Source organism: Solanum tuberosum, unplaced genomic scaffold (genome assembly GCF_000226075.1).
Source record: "Solanum tuberosum cultivar DM 1-3 516 R44 unplaced genomic scaffold, SolTub_3.0 scf00030, whole genome shotgun sequence".
NCBI classification, from domain to species: domain Eukaryota; kingdom Viridiplantae; phylum Streptophyta; class Magnoliopsida; order Solanales; family Solanaceae; genus Solanum; species Solanum tuberosum.
The window spans coordinates 1,095,385-1,122,141 of NW_006238956.1; the positions used below are offsets into that span (position 1 = coordinate 1,095,385).

The 26,757-nt window shown below is 35.0% G+C and overlaps 2 protein-coding genes across 2 annotated transcripts in view; both read right to left on the bottom strand.

Moving 5' to 3' along the window:
* Positions 1-17,002, bottom strand: part of LOC102592743 (protein fluG-like) — a 41,937-nt gene extending 24,935 nt beyond the window's left edge. Inside the window, exons 1-8 of the mRNA XM_015306362.1 lie at positions 16,633-17,002; positions 13,467-13,718; positions 12,748-12,812; positions 12,546-12,661; positions 12,358-12,463; positions 12,118-12,274; positions 11,936-12,031; positions 11,749-11,797 (exon numbers count right to left, since the gene is read on the bottom strand). Of these exons, the coding sequence (XP_015161848.1) occupies positions 11,749-11,797; positions 11,936-12,031; positions 12,118-12,274; positions 12,358-12,463; positions 12,546-12,661; positions 12,748-12,812; positions 13,467-13,718; positions 16,633-16,800 (1,009 nt within the window). The 5' untranslated portion in view covers positions 16,801-17,002. The remainder of the gene's footprint in view (positions 1-11,748; positions 11,798-11,935; positions 12,032-12,117; positions 12,275-12,357; positions 12,464-12,545; positions 12,662-12,747; positions 12,813-13,466; positions 13,719-16,632) is intronic.
* A 7,306-nt stretch (positions 17,003-24,308) lies between these two features.
* On the bottom strand, positions 24,309-24,985 carry LOC107059643 (uncharacterized). The gene is made up of 2 exons (XM_015306363.1): positions 24,641-24,985; positions 24,309-24,500 (listed from the first exon to the last, which is right to left on the bottom strand). The coding sequence occupies exons 1-2, from the start codon at positions 24,983-24,985 to the stop codon at positions 24,309-24,311; spliced, it is 537 nt and encodes a 178-aa protein (XP_015161849.1).
* Between the last annotated feature and the right edge of the window lie 1,772 nt (positions 24,986-26,757).

Sequence of the window (26,757 nt, forward strand, 5' to 3'; positions counted from 1 at the left end):
TAGATTCGATAATGGAACTGAATATACTTCGTATCAGTCTAGCAAGTATTGTAAAGATTTGGGTATCCAACAACAATTCACTGTTAGCTACTCTCCACAGCAGAACAGGGTTTCTGAGAGGAGGAACATAATTGTGATGGAGATGGCGAGATGCATGTTGGCAGAAAAGAAGATGCCTAAATACTTTTTGGCTGAAGCAATCAATACCGTTGTCTATTTGCTAAATAGATTACCAGCTAAAGCAGTCCAAGACATGACACCATTTGAAGCATGGAAGGGTAGCAAGCCATCTGCAAGACACTTGAAGGTATTTGGTTCGGTTTGCTATGCACATGTTCCTGATGCTAAAAGAGGCAAATTAGATAGCAAGGCAGAACTATGTGTTCTGTTGGGCTATAGTACAGTTGCAAAAGGATACAAAGTGTACAATGTTAGTAGTAAGAAGGTGTTTGTTAGTAGAGATCTTGTAGTGGATGAGTCTAGCCACTATGATTGGGATCGAGATACTGATGTGAAGAACCAAGGTGGGAGGACTTCAGCTACAACTCCAAATCAGCAAAAAGGTGATACTCCCTCTAGTCCTATTGCTGGAACAAAAAACAATTCAGATGTTGAATTGACTACAGACTCTCCTGTTTTGAAGACCAAATCACTAGCAAAAGTTTATGAGCAATGCAATTTTGCTCTTGTTGAACCATCCTCATTTGAATAAGCAGCAAACCACAAAGTGTGGATTTCAGCAATGGAAGAGGAACTTGCCATGATTAATAAAAATGATACTTGGGAGTTTGTTGATAGGCCAGAAGAGAAGAATGTTATCGGTGTCAAATGGGTCTATCAAACAAAGTTCAATCCAGATGGCTCCATATTCAAGCATAAAGCTAGACTTGTAGTTAAAGGCTATTCTCAGCAGCCTGTAGTGGACTTTGGAGAAACGTTTGCTCCTGTTGCGCGGCATGAGACAGCAAGGTTTCTAGTCGCTCTCGCAGTATGATACAAATGGAAAATCTTCCATTTGGATGTAAAATCTACATTTCTCAACGGATTTCTTGAGGAAGACATTTATGTTGAACAACCTGAAGGTTTTACAGCTGCAGGTGAAGAAGACAAGGTGTACAGGCTTAAAAGGGATCTCTATTGTCTTAAACAAGCCCAAAGAGCTTGGTATAGTAGGTTGGATTCTCATTTGTTGTCTTCAGGCTTCAACAGAAGCCTGAATGAGCCTACTTTGTACTTCAAAAGGCAAATGGATGGGATGTTGAATATGATATCAGTTTATGTCGATGATTTGATGATTATAGGTGAAAATCCTCTTGCGGTTCAAGAAGTTAAAATTGAAATGCTAAAAGTTTTTGAGATGTCTGATCTAGGAGAAATGATGTTTTTCTTGGGAATGGAGATATCTCAATCTTGTGAAGGAATTTTCTTGTCCCAAAAGAGGTATGCCTTGAATTTATTAAAAAGGTTCAAGCTTGACAAGTGCAAAGCTGTTGCAACTCCACTTGTTGTGAATGAAAAATTAATGAAGGGTGATGGCGAAGAGAGGGCAGATCCAAAAGTTTATAGAAGTCTAATTGGAAGTCTATTGTATCTAACAACTTCTAGGACAGACATAATGTTCGTTGTCAGTTTGTTATCTCTATATATGCAAAGTCCCAGCACTAAACATTTTGGAGCCGCCAAAAGGGTGTTGAGGTACATTAGAGGGACAATTAATTATGGAATCTGGTATAGAAATGTGGAGAATGGAGCTTTTATTGGCTATTCAAATAGTGATTGGAGTGGATGTTTGGATGATTACAAAAGCACTTCTGGTTACTGGTTTTTGTTTGGTTCAGGCATTTTTTCTTGGAGCACAAAAAAGCGAGATATTGTAGCACAATCTTCAGCAGAAGCCGAGTATGTGGTTGTTGCATCTACTACAAATCAAGCAATTTGGTTAAGAAAGATCTTGTTGGAATTGAATTTGTTGCCAAAAGAACCAACAATGATTTATGTGGACTATAAATCAGCCATTGCGATGGCTGAAAATCCGGGGCGACATGGAAGAACAAAGCATATGTTGATAAGGTTTCATGCTTTAAGAGATGTCGAGAAGAATGGTGAAGTTAAGTTGGTGCATTGCATCAGTGAAGACCAGTAGGCCGATATTCTGACCAAGGCTCTTTCCACTAAGAAGTTTAAGTTTCAAAGGTTATTGCAAGGAGTTTCAATGAAAAATCTTAAGGAGGAGTGTTAGAAATTTAAGATTTGTCTAGAAACTCCTAGGTTGGAGATATTTTGTAGTAGATATGTTAGTCTTGATTTAAAATGAGTGGTGGTTAGTGAGCCACATAGGTACATAGTTTGGTGTGAGATATTTTGCTTATTATGTGGTTGTAATTCTCACACTTTATCTATAAATACACCATATATAATGAAACATCTAGGGAAAAAAAATTGAACTCAAGAAAACTTAAGCCTTCTTCTTCACTTTCAGATTTTCTGTAGCAATTTACAGCTGCTATTTCCTACTGTTTACACCTTGTAAACCTGAAGTTCTTCTTCCTTTTCGTTGTAACAGTTGGAGATCTCAATTTGGGAAATTCAGAAGTTGAAATCCATCACAAATTATTGAGCAAGTATATTTAACTTGGTTTAAGCGAATGTACTGATTACCCATTTATTTTACACCAGTTTCATAGCTTCGAATTGAATAAGACAGGTATTTTGTATTAGGTTTAAGAGAGTGGAAATTATTAAATTGAAGGTCGACTTGATATAGAATTTTGAAATTGATTATAGAGGCCTATTGTCAGACATAGTATTTCTGCATTTTGAGTCTTTGTATTCAGATTTCTCATATATGTTGAGATTATCATTTGAGACTATATTCCACTTTCATGCTATTTCAACTATTAGTATCATGCTGTGTCATGTGGTAAGCTTAGAGTGTCTCGTGATTCAAGATACCATGTCACATCTAGGGAGTAGTCTTGGGTCATGACAGAGGGTATGCCAAGAAGCTTGTTTATAGATTTGGGGTGAAACAAAGCAAAGAGTGCTTTATACCTCTTGAGACTAACAAGAGGTTAAGGCATGCAAAAGGCTCATTTCGTGTAGATCCCAAACCTTATCGAGCTTTAGTTGGAAGTCTTCTATATTTGACTATTACAAGTCCAGACATTGCTTTTTTTGGTTGGATATGTCAGTAGATTTATGCAATCATCAAGCAAGCCGCACTTGGAAGCTACATAGCGGATTATGAAATATATCAACTCAACATCAGATATGGGCCTATTTCTTTGTTATGGAACGAGTATTTCTTGGTGCAGCAAGAAGCAAGACTTAGTTTCTTTCTCAATTACAAAGGCGGAATATAAAGCAAAAACTCTTACTGCTCAAGAATGTGTATGGATCCAAAGACTCGCTAAATATTTGCATCTATCTGTATGAAAGCCAACTACAATCTTTGGAGACAACCAAAGTGCCACCAAGCTCGCTAACAATCCCATATTTCATGTAAGAACAAAGTACATTCAGGTAGAACATCATTTTATCCGAGAAAAAGTTCTTGATAGATCTATAAATACTTTGGAAATATGAAATCCAGAGAATATTGCTGATATCTTCACCAAATCACTCCCAAAAGCTTCATTTAAGTTCTTCATAGTTTCAAAAGATCACTTTAAGGGGGAGAGTGAAATATCTCAAAGATGATTTTTAAATAACATAGATTTTTCTAGAATTTCCTAGTGTAGAAACATAGAGAATTATCTTGAAGAAATATCTAGATATTCTAGAGTAGTTGCTAGAAGATAAATTTACTAGAATTCTTGTAGATGTATTTAGAAGAATTTCTATAAAAACCATCCATAGACAAATATAAATAGGGGTTGGTCTTATATGTTTGTATTCAAGAAAAATCAAAGCAATTCAAATAGTTTTCCAAAATCTTTCTTCTCCTCACTAGTTTCATCTTCTTTAGTTGAGTCTCCCAAATTTTAATTGTATCTTGGGCTAGCAGAATGTCTCCCTAATCATACTTTTCTTTTTCTATTCTCTACAATGCAAATCTCTTTGATGTCATGTTTTAGTGTGAAACCAACTTCCTCCTTGTGAATTCTGATGTCATGACCCAATGCCAACCGAAGTGGCAATGCTAGCCCTCCGATGAACCCCTAACTCAACTCTTGATATGAAGGGGGGAATGTGGGGCTATTCCAGCCCACTCTAGAAATCCTAACACATAGTCAGAAAAGGACGATGAACCCTGCTGGGACCATTCAACTTAACTTTGCTCTGAGGAGCACCCGCTGCACCAAGAGCCACACCTACCTGAGGTGTACCCTCGTAGAAGCTCGAACCTCCTAACACTGAATATTAAGGAACCAAGGGAGTCAATGACTCTGCCGAAACATGGATGCCCCTACACTCTCTGAATGTTGAAGAATACCTCCGACCTCAAGGTACATGCTCGACTGAGGCCTTCTAGCCCGATCACGTGTTGATACTCTGGTGGATTTTGCTAATGCTCCATCTGCGTCTATCAAATGCTTCGTGCTATCCATCATGGAGGGAGTAGATTCCAAAGAAGAGGTTGATCAAAGTGAAAGCACACAATAAGAGTCAAAAATAAAATTCCCTAAGAATGCCCTATAGTCTCCCGAAGATTGGATAGATGTCTCTGCACTAATTCAGAGGACTTTAGTAGGCATTTTCGCTCATACCAATGATGTTGATCAGCCTAGGGATCTAATACCAAACTCCAAGACCACAAGAAGATGACGAATCCAAATGGAGCCAAACGAGTGAGAATACAACTCCGCAATTGAGAATAGACTAAGCAAAGGAAGAAAGCAGCCAAAAAGGACTTCTACAACTAAAGAAGGGAAACTACCCAACACATAACTAAGCCAACCTCCTAAACCGACTAGGCCCAATAACACACAAATCTAAAATTGGGCAAAGCTAGTCAAGCCCTTATCAAATAAGGATCGCATCACAACAAAATCACACAATAAGGTTGGCAAAAAGAAAACCAACAGTCCCAGGGCCACAACCACAACAAGACTATCAAGGCAAGGGCACGGGGAGTTATTCAACCACTACTCCCAATCGAAGCGACTCAGCCTAGTGATCCACTACTAAAGGAAATCAACTATAGGAGCAAAACACATACACAATCCTCAAATCAAGCCACCATAATAGGCCAGCAATAGATAATAAGTCAAATAAATCCGAAAGGACATGACTTCTGATCGGCATGTAGAAGCATAGAACAGATTGTGCCTGACCTCAACCTGAACACCAAATATAGCACCAGCAACACTAAAGGCACCACCTCTGACCAAAGGTGCCAATAACCCATAAGACTGATCTAATTGAATACCTCTCATCATGGTCTTATGTTGGGGACAAGTTGTAGATTAATGGCTCATTCATTGCTTCTACACTTGTGTAGGTTCCGATCCCGGACACATGTGATCCTTTGCCTTCATCTATTTTTGAGGATTTTTACGAATACATTGAGAGGTAGTTGCTTTTAGTCCTGGTGGGTCGTCTTGTTTCTTATTTTATGCTTTATTCTATTTGAGAAACAAATACATTGAGACTTGTATTATTTTTCAATTTCTATATTACTATACTAGTGGCTTATACACGTGACAACCAGGTTTTGGGGTATTTTAGAATGACTAAGTTTTTCGCTCTTATTCTATTACTGTTTTACTTTCCGCATTTCTTTTGTATTATTGGGTTTGAGGCTGACTTGTCTTGATGGGATTAGACGAGTGTCATCACGTATATTTTTGGATCGTGACAATAGATCTTGTTGATCCTTCCTTCTTGACCTTGCTAGGACATCTGTCTTATTTTAAGTCGAATCGTATTCATTATCAGGTTTTGCATGTTGTTTATCTATAACATTCCATACATCTTGAGAATCAATAATTATTTTCACATGTAGAAACCATTTCTCATAAACAAGTGGTACCATTGACGTTGCTCAAGTATCTGATACCACACTATTGAAAAATAACAGCCCACAAAAACAATATTCACGCTAAACAATGAGAACAAAAGAGAAATAAATAATCAAGTTATTAATATGGAAAATGTTTCAATAAAAAGGTGAAAATACGACCCTAATTAAAGGAGCAGTGTAATTCCACTATATGATGAGATAGTTTTTAAACTTGAAAATCTCAAAAGACTATCAAACACTTAAAGATATAGTTCATATTTTCTATATCTTATTTTCTTTTCGCTTCTCTTTGTTTTTGTGTGTTTTGAGGTGAGAGTTAGTGGCTCTATTTATAGGGGAAGGAGTCATCCGGTTTAGTTAATCAGTTTGATTGGTTCAAATTGCACTTGTCTAATTATTACTCCCTCCGTTTCACAAAGAATGACCTCCTTTCCTTTTTAGTCAGTTTCAAAACAATGACCTTTTTCCTTTTTTGGTAACATTTTACTTTTTGCTTTTCACGTGGCATGTTTAAGACCACAAGATTAAGGGCAATTTTGTACATTTGACATAACTTTAATTTAGGACCACAAGATTCAAAAGTCTTCTTTAATTTCTTAAACTTCGTGCCAAGTCAAACCAGACCAATCTTTTTGAAACGGAGGGAGTATTATTTTGTCGACAACCATTGCCTCTATATTGACCAACCACATTATTTATTTATCTTTTATCATTTTTGAATTTTCATCGGACCTTACATTGAGTTGCGATAAACCTTTAGAAATTTTGGCCACAAGATATTTATGTAGTTATAAAAATTCTCTACTAAGAAAAAAAATTTCACTACCTTAGTTGGGAAATAGTCACTAAACCAAAGTCGGAGGGTGGTCTGGATATTACTAAGGCAATGGCCAAAAACAAGGCTGCTTTAGCTGGCCTTGCGTGGACACTATTCTCTAATCCAAATCACCTTAGGGCTAGCTGTTTGATTAAGAAATATGCTGGACGTTCTAATAAATTTTGCAAATCTTCAGTTGCCAAGAACATTAGGTTTTGGTTGGGATATATGTAAGAAGGATATTTTTTGAAATGTTGTTACTCGTAATCACATTAATATTTGGGATTTTTAATTGGATTCCTCCAAATTGCAATCTCAAATCCCCAATCCAAGGTCCGATTCATCATATGGATATCATAAAACTATCATCGATATCTATTTCAACAACTCTTGGCATTTGGAAGGCTGTTCTTTTGATTTTCCTGAAGATATTAAAAATAAAATTTCTTCTGTTATCTTTACGGAGGGGCTAAATAAATCTGACTTCCCTTCTTGGTCCTTAAACAGTAACGGTTTGTTCACTACCTCCTCAGTTTACGGCATCATCTCTCCTACTCTTGCAACCTATGATGACTGTAGTTGCGTTTGGAAAACTCCAACTCTTAGTAAGGTTAGGTTTTTTCTTCGGCTTTGTTATCACAATCATCTTCCTACAAATTCCTTTCTGCATAGTTTGAGCATTACCTCTTCCCCTATTTGCAACATCTGTAACCAAGAGGAAGAAAATATTTATCATATTTTCTTCAATTGTCCTGTTGTCACCTTCTTCTGGTCGGAGCTTCACATAAACCTCCCCACTCTTGGAAGTTCCAGGCTCATGGACATTCAATCCATCAATCATACTTTTGAAAACTCTCTTTTATCCTGGGACTTTTTCTATCCCTTTGGACTTTGGCATATTTGACTTACTAGAAATCACAACTTCTTAAATAAATGTGCCAGACCCATTAACATTGTTAACCTCATGGCCCGAGTTCTTGAATTTAAATATACACGGGCCCTACTGGCCGTAGTAACAAAAAATTCGACATTAAAATCAAGTGGTTCCCTCCCTTGACTCCGGGTATTAAGCTTAATGTTGATGGTTCCTACAATAATGACTATAATTTTAATGGAATTGGTGGTGTCTTTCGAGACAGTCGTGGGAACTGGATCGTCGGCTTCTACAAACGAGGCAAAGGTGTTAATCACACTCATATGGAGCTTCAAGCTCTCCTTCAAGGTTTGGAGGTGGCTATTGCTTATGAGTTAAACATCACCGAGGTTGAAACAGATGCTACATAGGTAATCAAACAAATACAACACCCATCCCCACTTTTTTCTAATATTGTGAATGATTGCAGGTATGCACTGAGGAAACTGGGGAATCCCCAGATCCAGCATAACTTCTGGGAAGGCAACACAGTGGCTCATATATTAGTAACGGAAGGACAACAGAGAGCCACTACAAATGAAGTGATGTTTTTGATGGAACCTCCACCATGGGCTGAGGACTGCTTATATAATGACTCTTTTGGAGGATATACTACTAGGAAAACTAGCATTTTGTACTGTAATAATCTAGCAAAACTTGGCAACCTTAGTATTTTAAATTCCAGTCTAGCTGAGGATGAGGAAGAACTTGTGAATATGCCTTATCCATTTGCATCTGTAGAAGCTACTACTATGCCTGATCACATTGAGGCAGAGGGGGATAATAACCCCTATGTAATGTTGATCTACTTTGTGTTATAAATAAAAGCCCGTTTAACCAAAAAAAAAAAGGGAAGTATAAACTATAAATAATTGTTTTTAAATTAAATAGTGTCATTTTTTTAAAGCGATTGAAAAATACATGTCACGTGAACTGAAATGAAAGAATTCATACAAATTTAAAGTTCAAGGGCATAAAACTAAGGGAAAATGCATAAGTACCCCCTCAGCCTATATCCAAAATCCCTGAGATACACCTAACCTTTACTAAGGTCCTATTACCCCCTCGAACTTATTTTTTAAGTAATTTTGTACCACTTTTCGACCTATGTGGCAATATAAACCAAATAGGTTGAAAGCTTTGTTCAACACGCGCTGGATCCCACTTTTTCAATTATCATAGTTATATACTATCATATTTTTTGTAGTGAATACAACAATATACAGCCCACCAACAATACAATATTTCTCCAATAAACCCAAACCCATTTACTTTCCACCGTACAACAACAATAAACCCAATACCCGACCTATGTCCTTCTTCTCCAACGCGAAAAACTAGAAAAAGAAACACGCCAACCTAGGAACGGGTGCTACTAGTACCAAACGACCCCACCCCCATACTTGCCCTCGTCTTCTTCACACGAAATAATCCAGAAAACTCGGAAAAAGTACGACTCCGACCCGTCAACATCAGCAACGGTGCCAACAGTGTCCGTCGTACGTCGTCCTCCTTTTTTGCAGCAGATGTGTCCCATCCCCTTTCCCCTTTTTTAGAAATTGCTCATCCTTTCATTGTTGGCCTTGGAAAAGAGACAAGAAATTCAAATTTTTCTTTGAATTTTCACTCGATTTCCCCCCTAATCTGCTCCAATTTTTCCCTATACATACTTCCCTCCTTCAGTGTTTAAAAGACACTGATTTATTACTGAAAAATAGTCAAAAGAAAGAGGTTGGGAACAAAAAAAATGCAGTGATATGGATTCTTAAAAAGAAATCAATTTCTGTAGTTACTAAGTTAAGAGTTTCAAGTCTAGGAGTCTTGTTTTTGAAACTTTTCGTCGGAACTTTTCGAAGCAAGGAACAATTTAACTTGAATGGTAATGAAGGTTTTTTTTTCAAAGATGAAGAACATTGATAAAGAAGAAGACAATTGAGTTAATGTTTATTTTTTTTCAAGTTTATTTTAACACGTGGACAATTTTTATTGGTTAGTGTTGTCTAAAAACTGCACCCACGCGCCTAACATTGGTGAAGTCACGGACTCAGCCACGTAGGCCAAAAAGGGGTACAAAATTACTTAAAAAATAAGTTCGGGGAGGTAATAGGACCTTAGTAAAGGTTAGGTGTGTCTCAGGGATTTTGGGTATAGGCTGAGTGGGTACTTATGCATTTTCCCTAAAACTAACCATATTTTATTCAATTCATATTTTATCTAATTTATCATCCATATTTATATGGATGGATTGCAATCCAATCTATTTTATCTCAAATCATTTTTAATTCACCAAATTCACTTCAATCCGCTTATTTTCCACCACTATCAATATCTAGGTAGCTTGGCAACAGACATGCGTAAAGGATAAACTAAGGAAACATATGTTGGGTTTTTTTTTTTTTTGGGGGGTGAAAGTTAGACTTTTATTGATAAGAAAGCAAATTATATATTTGGGACTATTACCCAAATCCAGCAAACGAACGGAAACAAAACAAAAGAAAAACAAAATAGGGCAGGCCCATTTCTGACAAGTTCTCTATTTCACTCCCTATGTACACGTTCATGTAGATTAGGGTTTCCTAATTCACCCCTCCACTGAGCACGGTTGTTGGGTAATCAACACCAGAATAAGATATGAACACCGGTCAAATGCATATCAAACATGTATCATCAATTGTCCGAGTTCCTACTAGAGTTTATTTTTTGACAAACTGTGTGACAAAAGACATGATGTCCTGTTATTATAAGTGTTTGTATTTCTTATCTAACCAGCCATATAAACAGGATATTTAAAATTACCGTCAGAAGAAACATTTTTTTACTCATTATCTTTAGAAAAGCAAATTTGTACAAGAACAAAGGGTGATATCCTGCAACAATTATAGGGGTATTAAGTTGTTGAGTCACACCTCAAAAGCTTGAGAAAGGGTGGTGGAGATGAGGGTGATGAGAGACGTGTCCATTTTCGGGAACTAGATTTGATTCATGCTAGGACGTTTGACAACTGAAATCATTCACCTTGTGAGGAGACTGATGGAGAAATATAGGCAGAGGAAAAGAGATTAGCATATGGTGTTCATTAATCATGAAAAGGCCTACGATAAAGTCCCAAGAAGAGTCACCAAGGGAGCAAAAGGGGTGGAGCTCCTAGGGAAGGTAAAAATAAAAAAAAGTCCCAAGAAAAGTCCTTCGACGATGTTTGGAGTCTAAAGATGTATTGGTGGCTTACATTAGGGGTGATAAAAGACATATATGACGGAGCCAAACTGGATAAGAATAATGGGAGGTGAATCAGAGCACTCAGCACTGATCTCTTTCTATTTGCCTTCGTGATGGATAAATTGACGCGACATATTTAGGTTGAAGTTCCTTGGAGCATTTGCTGGTGACATTACTTTGATCGAGGAGACTCGCAATTGGAGGCGCGGAGATATAATGTAGACTCTAAAGGGCTCAGGTTGAGTAGGACCAAGACTCAGTATTTGGACCGGAGTGTAAAATTAGTGATGAGATGCATGAGACAGACGTAGAAGTGAGACTTGATACTCAAGTAATCTCCAAGAGAGAAGTATTTGAGAGAGTTGATTAGGCAGGATATGATGTATCTGCAACTTTCTGAGGACATGACTTTAGATAGAAAGGTATGGAAGTCGTGGATAAGAGTAGAATGTTAGTAACTAGTAAGTAGCAGAGAGGTGGTCTTGTTACTAGCCTATTCCAGTCTTTGGCTGGGTGGAGCTCTGTGTCAGTCGTAGTATTAGCATAGTCATGTAGTTTTTAGTTTTTAATTAGTTTCTGATTATCAATGTGGTTTAATATGTTTAGGTTACTGCACCTTGTTGTTAGTGTTATAATTCTTGCATATGTTCCACACTACTTTAGTGTTAGTTGTCGTGTTTTTCTTTTAATTAGTGCTTCAATTTACTTGAGTCTAGGACCTTTCGAAGAGGTAATGGTAAGGCTTGAGTACACTTTATCCTCCCTAAACCCCACTTAGTGGGATTTCAGTGGGTTTGTTGTTGTTGTAATATTCAAGATAAGAATCTCAAGCAATACCTAAGTAAAATCTTTCAGCAAATGCGATGCCACTGCTGTTGATCATCACCTGTTGATATTTAAACATTACGTGAGCATAAACAGTGCAATCATAAAGGTGATGGAGGAGGAGATCAATATAATAATTTGAAATCGCTTAAGCTTAATTGAAAATATAGTTTTATGTATGTTGAAGTGCAGAAATAACCTTATTGATAGGAGCAAGGTCTAGAATTTCTTTCACTGAGGACACCAACCCATTGAAGTTAGGCTTAGGAATCCTCAAGCCAAAATCAAGATAGACCTGTAAAGGAGACAAACAAAAATATAAGCTTGTTCATATATATGTGAAAAACTCTCAATGTGACATGTTGATAGAAAAAAACATACTTGAGGGTAGACGGAAGCAAGATATGAAGCTTCCTTTAAGAAAGGGAATGATGCATGTAAAAGCACTAAACGATTCTTAGTGAATCTCGTATCCTCAAGAAGATTGCGAAGATTAAGGGGATTCCCTGGCCTCAGATCCAAATCCTTCTCCTCTAAACTGTAATAAAAAATGTTGTCTTCAAGGACTGGGAATAAAAATAACCAAACAACATGTAATTAGAAAGATAGTCTTTTTTTCACCTTGTGTCTATCTGCATTGGCAAGTTAAAATTTTGAGTCACCTCCAATGCATGCATAAAGATATAATCACTAAAGCTCTTGTTTGAGATTCTGACTGGCTTCCTGGCTGCAAATACAGAATCTATAATCAGAATGACTTGACAGTCATATCTCATATGCATTTGAACCTCAAATCTTGTAAGACTCACCACTTAAAATGTCATTCAGGCCCTCCTCAGCCTCCTTTTGTGTGACTTCTGTATTAATTGCAAGGCCACTACGATGTGCAATAATACTTTTAAAGGCAACAACTTTATCACCTTCTGTGTGCAACACTAAGGAACAACTTTCGGCATTTTAACTCATTATTAATCAAAAGGAAAATATATAGACTAAAACTTTAAAGGATATGACTTCAGTTCTTTAGTGAAAGTCTCCATAAATGAACTCAGTGTCCACAACTTTCCATCTGAACCCTGCAATCGAATATGAGAGGAGAAATATATTAATAAATTTAAGAAAGTAGATATAACAATGAGAAAAATATACTAGAGCTATGAATGCTGAAAGAATGAGCTCCAATGATTCATAAGGATTAGATGTAAATGTCCCATAATAATTGAAATTATAGCCATATAATCTGGGGATAAGCCCTAATTATTACAGTGAAGTAGAAGTAGGTCACAAAAGAGAGATAACAAAAAATATCATTCAATGTTACGAAACAAAAATATAATCAGCTTTATATACAAAGTCTGAATAAGTGAGCAATTAGTTAATGTTAACTAGCTTATACAGTAGGTACTCGTAAACAGGGGAAAGTACTGGAACTAAGGTATTCATGTTGAACAATGTTGAGGACTTATATTAAAATGTCAGCTGGTTGATTTTTTAAGGGATTTATTTCATTTTCACCAATCCTTGCACAAAATTTTTCCTGGATATTTGAGAACCTCCAAACATAACTAATTACCCTGATACAAACTTGCTGGTGATAGGACTGGCAGTCCAATCAACATCAAAGTATGTAGTAGTTGTAGTAATTTAGGGAACACTTTTTAGGTGAAATTAAAGGCCCAATATATTTATGATGTAGTGTGCCTCGTTTACTATATAAAATCTTTCATTACCTTCTCAAGGATATTTTCAGCAACATGCTCAACTTGTAGTATTCTACCTACTGTTGGTACCAGGCTTTCATGCCATTTGATGTCAAGTTTTTTGTCCAATTTAATTCCATCGTCAATAAGTAAGATAACAATTCTTGCTGCTTTAAAGCAAACTGCAGCACTCGCCTCCAACCCTAAGCATCGACGAGATTCCTCAACAGCATCCAATGATAAGCTTGTGCCATACAGTTCACAAATTTCATTTAGATTTACCTGGAAGATACAATTAGCTAGTACTGTTAGAAGAATGACAAAGGGGAAAATGATGATGTGTAAGAACTGATCCATGATTTTGACCAGATAACATTAATAAGTAAATAGTATAAATGAGAAGAACAGTACTATTGGTTTGTCCTTGTCCAGACACCATGAATGAAGTAACGATTAAGAACTCATCCATGATTATGACCAGATAACATTCATAAGTAAATTGTACAAATGAGAAGAACACCATTGGCTTGTCCTTGGCCAAACATCATGAATGAAGTAACGATTTATAATACAAGCACACTACTAAGTAGGATGTGTGGAGGAAACTTTTATTTTTGTTTTATCTCTATGTCATTCTGATCAAATCGTACATAAGGAAAAGTACAACATAGAAGCCAAAACTCATATCACATTTACATAATGGAAACACACAATAAGGAAGTAATTGTTGCCTGAAAAATCGAAGAGTCATGTTTGATACCCATCCTGAGAGGAACACACGAAAAAATGGTTTTTATAAATAAAATGTGAAATATTACCATATCAACCAAATAGGTACAACCTAAGAAGCCTCTAGTGTTCTCAGCCACCTTCTAAGAAGGGTAGCTCAAACACTAGATCTCAGGAAACCAACATCTAATTACATAAGTTTTAATATCAACTCCTGAAATCTATTTGCTTTCTATGTGCATGGCAACATGTATATGCTTTCACGTATTTCCTTCTATATTTGTGTAATAATAAACTTGGGCTATACACTTGTTGACTTAAATTTTTTGTTATTCGTTGAATGCCATGTGTAGTAGATCATTGCCCCTCATTCAAATGCTACTATCTCCTTTTGGAACTCATGTTTCCACCTTCTTATCCCTAGCTGGCTACTCAATCTGTTTCTGACTGCTAATGCCCATCCTCATTTTGCAAAAAGGTGCAGTTGCGTCTCTTCGATCCTAGTCCTCATCACATAGACAACATTTATTAGAATCATTGGGAATATTCAGCTTTACTAACCTCTCCTTCATAAGCAATTTTTCTTGGCAGGCCAGCCAAACTATTATCCTTTGTTTGGAAAGCAATACTGAGCTTCATATTAAGTCAGGTTCCTGCAGTCTAGGCATGGTGACTGGTGGCCTCAAATTATGTCATAAAAGTCTTGGTTTCTATGTTGTGCTAATTTTCCTTTTATATAGGCTGAGTATTCCTGTTTTAAGAGCACTTTGGTTCTTATTTTGCTAACCAGCATGCTTTTATATCGTGTCACTTGTAGCAAAGTATCACCTATTATCTTACATTCCAGGATGGTGAGTTGGTTTAGCCTAGACAACTCTCTCATTCCCACTATATATTTTTTGGAAGATGGATAAAGTGCACTATAGATGTTAGAAATAAATTCATTGCTCCCTCAATTGCGATAGGTTCGTCTTACTTTCCTTTTAAGTCCTCATCAGTTTGCACTTTATAGAGCTCTAAATCTGAATGATATAGACCTTAGGCCAAATGTATTTGTCTGAATCACTTATTTAGTCTGAATAGGGTCGACCTCATTTGTTTTCTTTAAGAGTAAGATGTCTGAGTCAAAGTACACATATGAATAATTAAGATATCTAGATTTGAACCCTAAATGATTAAAGACAATTTATCTTTCAACATTTGAATCTGAATAATATTTATTTACTTATAAAGATAATAAATATACAATTTAAATAATAAATAATTATTCAATAAAAGAAAATTATTATTTAATTAAAATAACAAAATATTTATGTTTGCTAGTAATGGTTGCTTATAAACCAGAGAGATATATTTGTTAGCAGGAGAATAAGTATGATTGGGAGTGGTTGTCGAGAGATTGGTCTTTTGGCAGATCGATTATCGGCAGCGGAGTTTGCCATGTTTGTTGTTGGACGTTGGGAGAAGGACGTTACTAGCTGTAAACGGTATTAAAAATTGGGAAAGTCTAAAGAGAAGGTCTACTCACTAACTGTTAGGCCTCACTTATTTTGCACATACATGTTGTTTGTCATCTTGCACTATATATATGATTCTAAAAAGTAAAACACTTGTTATATTCGTTGCAATCCTGACTAAATTCATACTATACTAATATTAAATTCTTAAAAGTGGAGATGGTAAGAACAAAATACTAAGATGAGCTTTCTCTTGGCATGTTCATTTCTCTCATTCTTTGACTATCTTCTAAAAATGACTTTCTTCATTAGTGTTAATTTAGTCACTTTACCGATGGAAACTATGCATTGATGAGCTTGGTGGAAAGTGAATATGATAAAATTTCATTTTCTTTATTTTAGCATCTAGGAAGCTTCTTTAGTCCACATTTTTGTACTTCACAAAATCATGTTAGATGAAGCTGGTTGTTTCTTATTACTATTTCCTTTTTCTTTTGCTTTTAAGTGACAAAATTGCTATTAGTCTCTGATGTATATAACTCGCTCAAGATATTATGATTCAAGAGAGAACTTTTGGTGACTCGACATACGAATTTTGAGATTTCAGTTTTATTGTCAGTACGTATAAAATGATTTCAGTTTTACTATGACGAATTATAAAACGTAACTGAAAATAACGTTTTATGACTGTTTACTTTGTCAGAATTTTGTCTTTTTGTTATTGAATTTTTTTGAATAAAATATAACATAAAATGTTATAGAGAAAGTTACGTTTATACTAGTTTTGTAAAATTTTTAAAAAATGTATTATTTTGGTGAATTGAATATTAATAATGACTTACTTTGGTAAAAAAATCTTAATGTTGCATCAAAGAAGATGGAAGTAATTTGATTTACATACTCTGTATTATTTATTAAAATGTCTACTCTACTTGGTAATAATGGGAATGAAAGAAAATGTTATGAAGCTATGGTAATTAAGAAATTGCGGAGAGGGATAAGAAATAGACCTGGAAGTCGACGGAATTAGGAGAATCAGATAAAGTTTTGCCTCCTATGGATTCAGAAAAGCAGTTAAGGAAAGGGACATTGGAGTCGAGCGCCACAATGTTGTGTGCATGAGCATCCACCATTTCTACGCTCTCCACTGCTCTTTTCAGCTCTTCAAATTTCTCCATATTTTGTCTTCCCTTACCAATTTCACGTCATAAAGTTGAGACACTCAAATCACATGTCTATTCCTATACACTTGTGCCAAATTCACGAGTTTAATATTATTGAAATCACCATAAAAATCGTTCCACTAGTACAATTATGTTGGTATGTGAAATTGTCTCTCTAGATCCAAAAGATTTGTATGAGGGTTTTCCTGATTGACATGTGGACCTCCTAGATCCACTTATTATACAATATTTTTTTCCTATGTCCTTCTCTCTCTTTTTTTCTTACTATACTAGTTTTACGGCACGTGCGTTGCACGTGTGTATTGTATATATAACATATGATGTTGTAAAATAGAATTAATATTACTAAATAAAAGCTTTTTAGTAAATAATTATAATTGAACAAATATAGGATAAGTGTTTTTAAATTTTTAATACATATTGTCACAGAGTTACTTGTATTGAGATCAAAATGACCAGATATCATTAAAACATTTCAAAATACATTCAAAGTTTAAATATGGGAGAAAGTGACATTTCTTGAATAATATTATTTATTACTTCACTCAATTTTGTAAAAAATCTAACCAACAAAATAGAAAAAAAAATATCCATTCAAAAAATGTTACCAATAGTCTTTCCTCTTGAGGTAATGAACATAAATAATGTAAACCATCTAAGTAGAAATTTTGTCTTCAATATTCATACTTGAAATTTAGTATGTGCATGACACTAATAAGAATTACCATAAGTATTTCAATATTTGATCTTTATATGTAACATCTCATTTGCAAAATATTATTACTCAATTAATATTTCAGTAAGTCTATCATAGAGAGGTAATTTTACCAAAAAAAGTGTACTTGATTGTTATCATGAATGATGGTTATATATACTTCAGTAGAATAATTTAATTTTAAATATGAATAACATCACCTATGGTAAAAAATATTTCATTTCATTAAGTTTCTACCTTATTTTTGAGGAATCGTAGTCTTCTCCTTTTTTTCTGCCGCATACATATAATATAATTGTTGTCTAATGAAAGTATCTGATATCTTATAGAAGTTGTATATGATATAAAATATTAAAATTTTTCAATGATAAAAAATATTAGATGAAAAAAATCTAAGTATTATATATAGAATCATTAATTTGATTTAAAAGTTATCTTATGATCAATCACTATTTTCTTATCTATTTTTATATAGCTAGTAAAGAGTGTATCTTGTGACATAAAGAAATAATCTATGGAACAATACATAGCCAATAAAGAAGGAAGACAAAAATATATGTTCATGCTATATTCACTCTAGTGTTCCGTTTGATTTAAATCTCTTGCCACCAAAACTTTACTTTCTCCGTTCATTTTTACGTACATATTAAAAAATAATTATTATCATGGCTATGTTACCATATTATAAGTAAAAGTAAAAATCTATTTTCTGAAATAGTGAATTTAACATCAAAACTAATAATTCAATGGACTACGTTGATACCCATTGTTTTAGCAAAATTAGGAAGAAACTTCTTCGTTCGAGGGAAAAGAATAAAAAACGAAAAAAGAACAAAGAAGAAATATCTTACCCAAATCATATGCTTTTTTTCATATCTGTTTATTATTATTGTCTGTCCCATAACTTTTCGTCACTGTTAACTCATACAAATGGTAAGAAAAAATACAAGTGTGAATTGATGAATGATTTGTTACAATTTTTTCACCAACTCTTTCTTATGAGGTACCTTGAATTTTGTTGAATTTCGAACTTAATCATTTTTTGCAAATAACACTTGAGATTTTTTAAGATGAAGAAGAGTACAAAACTTAAAGAAATTGTAGTTTAAAAGTGTGAGAAAACCCCTCTTTTTATAGCTACCAAATAGTAGTATGAATAGGTGTTAAAGTATGTCTTATCCGGAAAGCACAACCTTTCGAAAAAGTCACTGCTTATCAGAAAAGTAACAACCCTTTGAAAAAGACACAACTCATCAAAAAAGGCACAACCCTTTAGAAAAAGTCACAACCCTTCGAAAAAATCGCAACCCTTTGGAAAATTAACAACTCATTGAAAAAGTCACAACCCGTCAAAAATGTCACAACCCTTTGGAAAAGTCACAACTCATTGAAAAAGTCACAATCCTTTAATTTGAAAAGGTATCTAATTTCAATATAATTAAATTAATCAAATTAATAAATAAAATAAATTGAGTGTTTTTAATTGGGGGTATTATTGTAATTCAACATTCAAGTTTGGGAGTTCATGCTTCTAAGGTAGTATAGATAGATAGATTAAAAGCCCAAAAAGGGCAAAGATATACTCCCTCAACTTTGACCAACAATTTAAAATATATTATATTTTAATTATACTATACATATCCGCGCGTTATGCGATCCATTGATAAATATAATAAAAGTTATAAATTTATTAAACAATTAACTTATTATAAAATAATATTAAACAACTACCATGAGGTAATGTCAGCAAATTTACCACTTGGATTTGTTAAAATAGTCTATACTTTTGAAAATTCAATCAATATATAAATATCAGTGAAAAGTATAATTATGATAAAAGCTAAAATGAATTAATACGCTTTTAAGAAGGAAGTACAACCTAATAGAAGTTTGAGATGTTCTGCCAACAAAAAGGAAAATAGGAATATAATAAAATGGAGTTGTTAGAATGTATGCGTCCACTATACGTCAACGGACCAGGTCCCTTGACTCAGCAAGAATGGTAACTTAGATAAATGCGTTAAAATAAATGACACAAGTAGTTTACGTAGAAACTCCCTTGCTCAAGGGATGATAAAACTACGACCTATCTCATAGGATTTCAACTCAACTCCATTTCACTCAAACGGAACAAAGATTCAGATTACAAGCTCTTACAATCTAGGAATTTAACTCTAAATCTCTTCCCCTTCACTGTAACAACTTTGTTACGAACAAACTTCAAAGCAACAACTCTGTTGCCCACTAAATCAACTAGCACTAATCGATTTAGACTTCACTAACTCACCATAGCTAACTTTAGCTACAAATCAGAATCAATGTTGAAGACACAAACTAGTCTGATTCATTTATAACATAGGAATAGATTTACAAGAATAAGCACAAAAATATAAACCAACAACAACTAAGAACAATCACACTTCTATCAGGTCCCTTGTTGTTCTTGAGGAGAATATTTCTAGAGAATGACTTTTGCTCTTCCAAACTTTCAGAATTGCAAAAACTAGGTTATGTCCATTGATATGAAGCTTATATATGATGGACATAAAACCCTAGAAGCAATGCTATTGGCTGACGACCCTACCACTCTGCACCAGGTGCGCACCACTTTCTACAGATGACAGGGTATGCAGAGTACTTTTTCCTGCTGTCCTTTCTCGTACAAGAGCACCATTTGTTCTTCCATTATTTACATTTGAGAAACCAAAGCTACTTTTACATCATGAAAAATATCTAGACTGTTATTCACTACAAAAAAATCAGCATTTAGCGACTGACGAAATCCGTCACTAATCTATGCTATTCCGTCGCTAAACCGGATTACCGACGAATTATTGGTTGTTGCTATATCGCTCGTTAGTAATCTCTTAGCGACGAAAAAATGAGTTCCGTCGCAAGTTTAGCGACGTATTAGAGACGAACGATTTCTGTCGCCACTTGTTAGCGACGGACTGGTTCGTCGTTATACTTATATAGCTCGTTGCTAATTTCATAATTAATTTCGTCATTTAAAATAAATTCGCGATGAAATTTCTATCACTAATCCGTCAGAAAATATTCTGTTATTTGAGCTAGCACATTTGCCACTTAAATATTTCGTTGCTAATCCGTCGCCAACATTTTTTTATAGCAACGACCAAATTGTCATTAAATTTGTTGCTAAAATTTTTCTTGTAAAATCATTTTCATTTATTTATTTTAAATATACACTGCTGAAATAAATTAAATAACAATTACTAAATACCTCTAAAATAACAAAAAATCATATAAAATAATATTTAGAGGGTTCAAAACATTCTACAGATGATAAGGCACAAAGATTCTGCCCGTAGTAAGTTTTTGCTTCAAATCCAAGATCCTATATTCTTCTCTTCTTTTCTCCCCGGGCAACTTTGTAGTATGTTTCACATTGATGATCAGATTGAGAGGTTGTTCTTTCCCGTAATATTTCGTCATATTTTCCCTGTAATAAATTGAGATGAAGAGAAAACATTAAAGATTAGGAATAAAATTATAATGGAAGGAAAATGCAGAAACACACATAACCTTTTAGCTTAATTAAATGTGCTATACTTTTTTAGCCAACTTACAGTACATTTAAGCTTATATGTATCAATGATTGTGCAGCAAAACCAACTCAATAGTTCCATCTCAAAAAAATAAGTAGCTCAATAAATTCAAAATAAAGAAAACAACTGAAGTGTCTAGCATGGAGTATTTTCCTAAACAAGCCCGAAAGATGAATGTTTACCATTAAATATTATCCATTTTTTTTGTCAAATAAATTTCCGTCAACCCTACAGAATAAATAACACATCTAGTATTGAAGAGGAAGTTGTTCAACTCAATATGAACCAGAATGATTGAAAGCAATAATTCAGTTGTTCACATGTAAATTCATTGCAACAAGTGTAAACTAAAAGCAAGTTAAATATAAATTCAAGGACATACCAAATAGAAGCATTCCATCTCCTATTGCAGCATCCCCTCTTCATCAGAAAGGCTTGGTTTGTACTAGGTAAAAAAGCTAAAGTTGATTCCTTTAACTAGAAGAAGGCTAATGTTGTGTTAATTATACAAGGACTCAAGATGGTCAACAATGAGAAATACTATTCTATCTGTCTACCAACCATCTTATCTTGCTAAGTTAGTGTCAATCATGCAATCGTATATCGAGTCTGCGACTAAAAATCATGATTCTGAGGGAGATCTCACATGCTCTGATCTCTCTCTCAAGTTAGCAACATATGTAATTGGACAAGCTTCTTTTGGTGTGGATTTTTGACTTTCTAAACCAATATCAGACAAGATGAGTCTTCATCAAGTTCTCGAAAGAATCCTGGGTACTATGGACTGAAAGATGGAAAGAACATACAAGAATTTAAGCAGTAGGCTGGATGAGATAGTGGCAAAGAGGACGGAGGAAAAAGAAAGTAGCTCGAAAAACTTTTTGTTGCTTATAATGCAGACAATGGAGTCAAAGAAGTTAGCTAAGAATGTTTTCACCTCAGATTATATCGATGTTGTAACTTATGAGAACTTGCTGGCGGGTTCTGCAACAACATCTTTTACTTTCTCTTCTATCATTTGTCTGGTTGCTTGCCATCCAGAAGTTGAGCAGAAGTTGCTTGTTGAGATAGCTTTTGGCCTTGATGATCACATACCTACTGCCGATGATCTTCAGCAGAAATTCTCGTACCTCGATAAGGTAAATGTTATTATTTTATATTTACAAGAAGTTCGTATACACTACAAGTAGAAAAAAAGAGAAGAGATAATGAGAACTAGTTGATTAAACCATTCTCATTCTTCTTGTAACTGTTTATACATTTTAGGTAATCAAAGAAGCAATGAAATTTTACATTGTCTCGGCCTTAGTTGCCAGAGAAACATCAGCCGAAGTGGAGATTGGAGGCTATAAACTTCCTAAGATTAATATCTGTAACTTTTACTATTTCAAATGCAACTTCACATGTAACTCAATTCTATGCCTAAAAAAGATGAAGTTTACACATAGTCATCACACAATCAAGCACAGTCAAGATGTGATCAACTTATCTCAGTTTATGATAATTGAGCAAATGATCTACATAATAACATACTTGCTACAAATGAACACTGGAAACCAAGTCCGGAACAAGTTAAACATACCTACCAGCTTTTTGAATTTTTTTTACAACAACAAGCTATTGTATTGGTTGTCATTACCCTAATCATTCTATATCACTGGACTCAAACATATATATCACTGTCTTTATAAGTGACTTACAATGATATATAATTGTTCATTACCAATAACTCTTAACACTATGAGATTTTTGTAATTTATACTTTAATTAATACATATTTATACCTTCATTTATCACTTAACACTCACAAATTAGTAGAATCCGAGTTCATGTAAACATCACTGATGTGGGTATTAACCTTTTTGAACAAAAGAAAAGAAATGGAAAGAGTACTGCATACCATCTTAAAAATCAATTGGAGGAAGAATACGTATTTATGATTATACTATGACTTAATCCATATAGAAGATTTAGGCTAACACATAATTAATACTTCGATATTCAAAATTGAAAAAAATACCATTTATAAAGGACACATAGCCAATAATTTCTGTGGGTTGAGGTGGAGGAAGAATGATTGAAAAAAACATATAACAACTCCATTGTATGTATGGTCCCAAATAGAACACGTTGAACTTTGAAGTATTGTGCTGTGTATTTAGTCATGTCAACAATCAACTATCTTTTACCTAAACAAACTTTTTTAGATACAAAGATGACCATTTATTATGTAACAAGACGTAATTAAAATGCTAGTGTTGCAGGGGTAAATGGAAGTTACCATAAGATTAAAACGTGACTGTTGGTGGTTCACTGTCTGCTGCTCTCGCGGCTACTGCTGATAGTTATCGCCGGCTGCTGCTGTTCGGAGTCGATGATTCTTGGTGGCTCACCGGTCGGAGCTGCTGTTCACCGGAGAAGCAACGCTGGAGAGGAGAGGAAGAGCAGCAGTCTCGCTGCTGCTGCTGGCATAAAGGGGACAAAGAAGGGCAACGGGAGAGAAGAGGAAGAGGGGAGGGGAGGAGAGGAGAGCGATGTCTCCTCTTGTTCTCACTGGAGATGGTGGACAGAGATGGGTGGCTGCCTCGCCGGAGATGGAAGACAGAGAAGAGATGAGGAGGAACAGAAGAGGGTGGGGTGCGGCGGATCTAGAGAAAAGAAAAATGAGAAATTTAGGTTTGGGTCTTTTGGTAGATAAAAATAGGAAAGCTAGGGAGTTAGATCTTGACCCTAGGATTAATTTGAAATGAGAGGCTAAGATTGAAAGGATGAGATCAACGGTCAGGATTAAAAGATGGGGGTTGGCTTGAAATCTGAAATTGGAGTGACTTTCAACGGAATTAGTGACGGATTCTAATATCCGTTGCTTTTAAATAAATATATATATTGACGGATATTTTTGTCACTATATAATATATTTTTTATAAAAATATATTTAATAGTTTAGCAACCTTTTTTCCGTCACTAATTCCGTCGCCCAATATTAATTAAATTTGTCCACTACTTTGTAACTAAATCCGTAGGAAAAATTGGGCGCCAAATTTTCGCGCTAATATTTAGCGACGGATTAAATATTCCGTTGCAAATCCGTTGCTATATTATAAATCAAAAAATCATTTGTTAATTTTGCAACAAAATGGTTATTCCGTCGCAAATCCGTCGTTATATAGTGACGGAATATTGTTCGTCTCTAATATCCGTCGCTAAACGCTATTTTTTTAGTAGTGATTCATCAAATCCTTTTCAGAGGTCAACTTAGTGATTGAGTCAATCAAAACAGTTGCTAGGCTCCTCAGCCTTTTAATAGAATAAACATGCAAGTTCTGTTTCAAATCAGAAAGAGTTACATGTTCTTCAACTTCTTCATCATCAGATTTTGCCATGAAAGCAAACATTGCATCAAACACATCCTTATCATGTTTCACTGCAAGCATGGAGGCATCTTAAAGATGTTCGGACTCTTCTGAGTCACTTGAAGAGTTCCCCCATGCTGCAAGGGCCTTCTTCACAACATAGTCAACAACAACTTTTCTTCATCTCTTATCAGGACCAGGTCCCTTCTCTTGTCTTTGTCTCCTCCAGCCTTGAAATAGTCTTTATATTTAAGTTTGTGCATAGGGCAATCTCTGATAAAATGTCCTGGTTTTCCACACTTGTGGCACAAATCATTTACATTAGCAACCCTGCTGGAGCTTCCTGTCTTCCTGAACCCTCCATGTTTTCTCACGATTTTTTGAAATCTTCTAGTGAGATATGCCATGTCTTCATCTTCTTCAGACACTTCACTTGATGTCACTTTGAGTGTTAGTGACTTGTTCCTCTTTACCTCCTTCTTTAAAGTTTCCTGATTTTTGTTCATCTCGTGAGTTTGAAGATTTTCAATCAAAGCATCCATTGTCAGCACTTTTAGGTCCTTAGCTTCAATAATAGAATCAACTTTACTTGCCCACTACTTAGAAAGAATTCTTAGTATCTTCCTGACTTGTTTACTTGGATGAATGGATTCTTCCAAGCAATATAGCTCATTTGTGATAGACGAGAATCTAGTGAGTAGTTTCTCCCTTCTTCATGGTGAAGTTTTCATACTGAGTAGTAAGCATGTCCACCTTTGATTCCTCCATTTGCTCAGTCCCTTCATGAGCAGTTCTGAGATAGTCCCAGGTTTCTTTAGCTCATTCACATGCGGAAAATTGATTGTATTCCTCAGCTCCTATGCCACACGCCAACAATTTCTTTGCATTGTAGTTTTTCTCAATCTTCTTTCTATTAGCCTTAGTGTATTGTTGTCGAGTTTTGGGAATAACTCTGGTAATGTTTCCTTCCTTCAATTCAGTTGTAGGAACATAGGGATCATCAAGTACAACATCACATAGCTCACTATTTTTAGCCATAAGAAAATCATGCATTCTAGTTTTCCACCAACTGTAGAACTGACCATTGAAACGAGGTGGCCTAGTTGATTATTGTCCTTCCTCTAAATTTAGTGGAGCAACATTCTTCCACAGGATTCTCTCTTGGTGTAAATAAGTTAGAGAGCACAGGCTCTGATACCAATTGTTCGAATGTATGCGTCCACTATACATCAACGGACCAGGTCCCTTGACTCAACAAGAACAGTAACTGAGATAAATGCGTTAAAATAAATGACACAAGCAGTTTACATGGAAACCCCCTTGCTCAAGGGGGAGAAAACCACGACCTGTCTCACAAGATTTCAACTCAACTCCATTTCACTCAAATGGAGCAAGGATTTAGATTACAAACACTTGCAATCTAGGAATTTAACTCTCAATCCCTTTCCCCTCACTGTAACAACTTTGTTATGAACAAGCTTCAAAGCAACAACTCTATTGCCCACTAAATCAACTAGCACTAATCGATTTAGACTTCACTAACTCACCATAGCTAACTTTAGCTATAACCCAGAATCAATGTTGAAGACACAAATTTATCTGATTCCTTTATAACATAGGAATAGATTTACAAGAATAAGCATAGAAATATAAACCTACAACAACTAAGAACAATGAAAACTCTATCAGGTCCCTTGTTGTTCTTGAGGAGAATATTTCTAGAGAATGGCTTTTGCTCTTTCCAAACATTCAGAATTGCAAAACTAGTCTATGTCCATTGATATGAAGCTTATATATGGTGGACACAAAATCCTAGAAGCAATGCTATTGGCTGATGACCTTGCCACTCTGCACCAGACGTGCACCACCTTCTACAAATGGCAGGGTTTGCAGAGTACTTTTTCTAGCTACCCTTTTCTCATACAAGAGCACCATTAACACATGGGATCAAGTTCCATTGTAATCATTTAAACTTTATTAAAAATTAATTTACAAAATGATTTTAAATTCATGAATATATTAGTCAAAATAAATATAATGGATAAATATAATTGTGTTAATTATTTAAATTCAATAAATATGAATTTAGTTAAAGCCTACTCTATAGAGCCCATATGTCACGTCACTTAAATCTGATTGTCTGAAGGGAGTCCTCTTCTAAACACAACTCTTTTATTTGAAAACAGAAATGGTGTGCCCTTGTCTATTATCTGCGATAGAGGTACTCAGTTTACTTCTCAGTTTTGGAAATCCTTCCAAAAGGGTCTTGACACTAAGGTTAAGCTAAGCACAATTTTTCACCCACAAACCGATG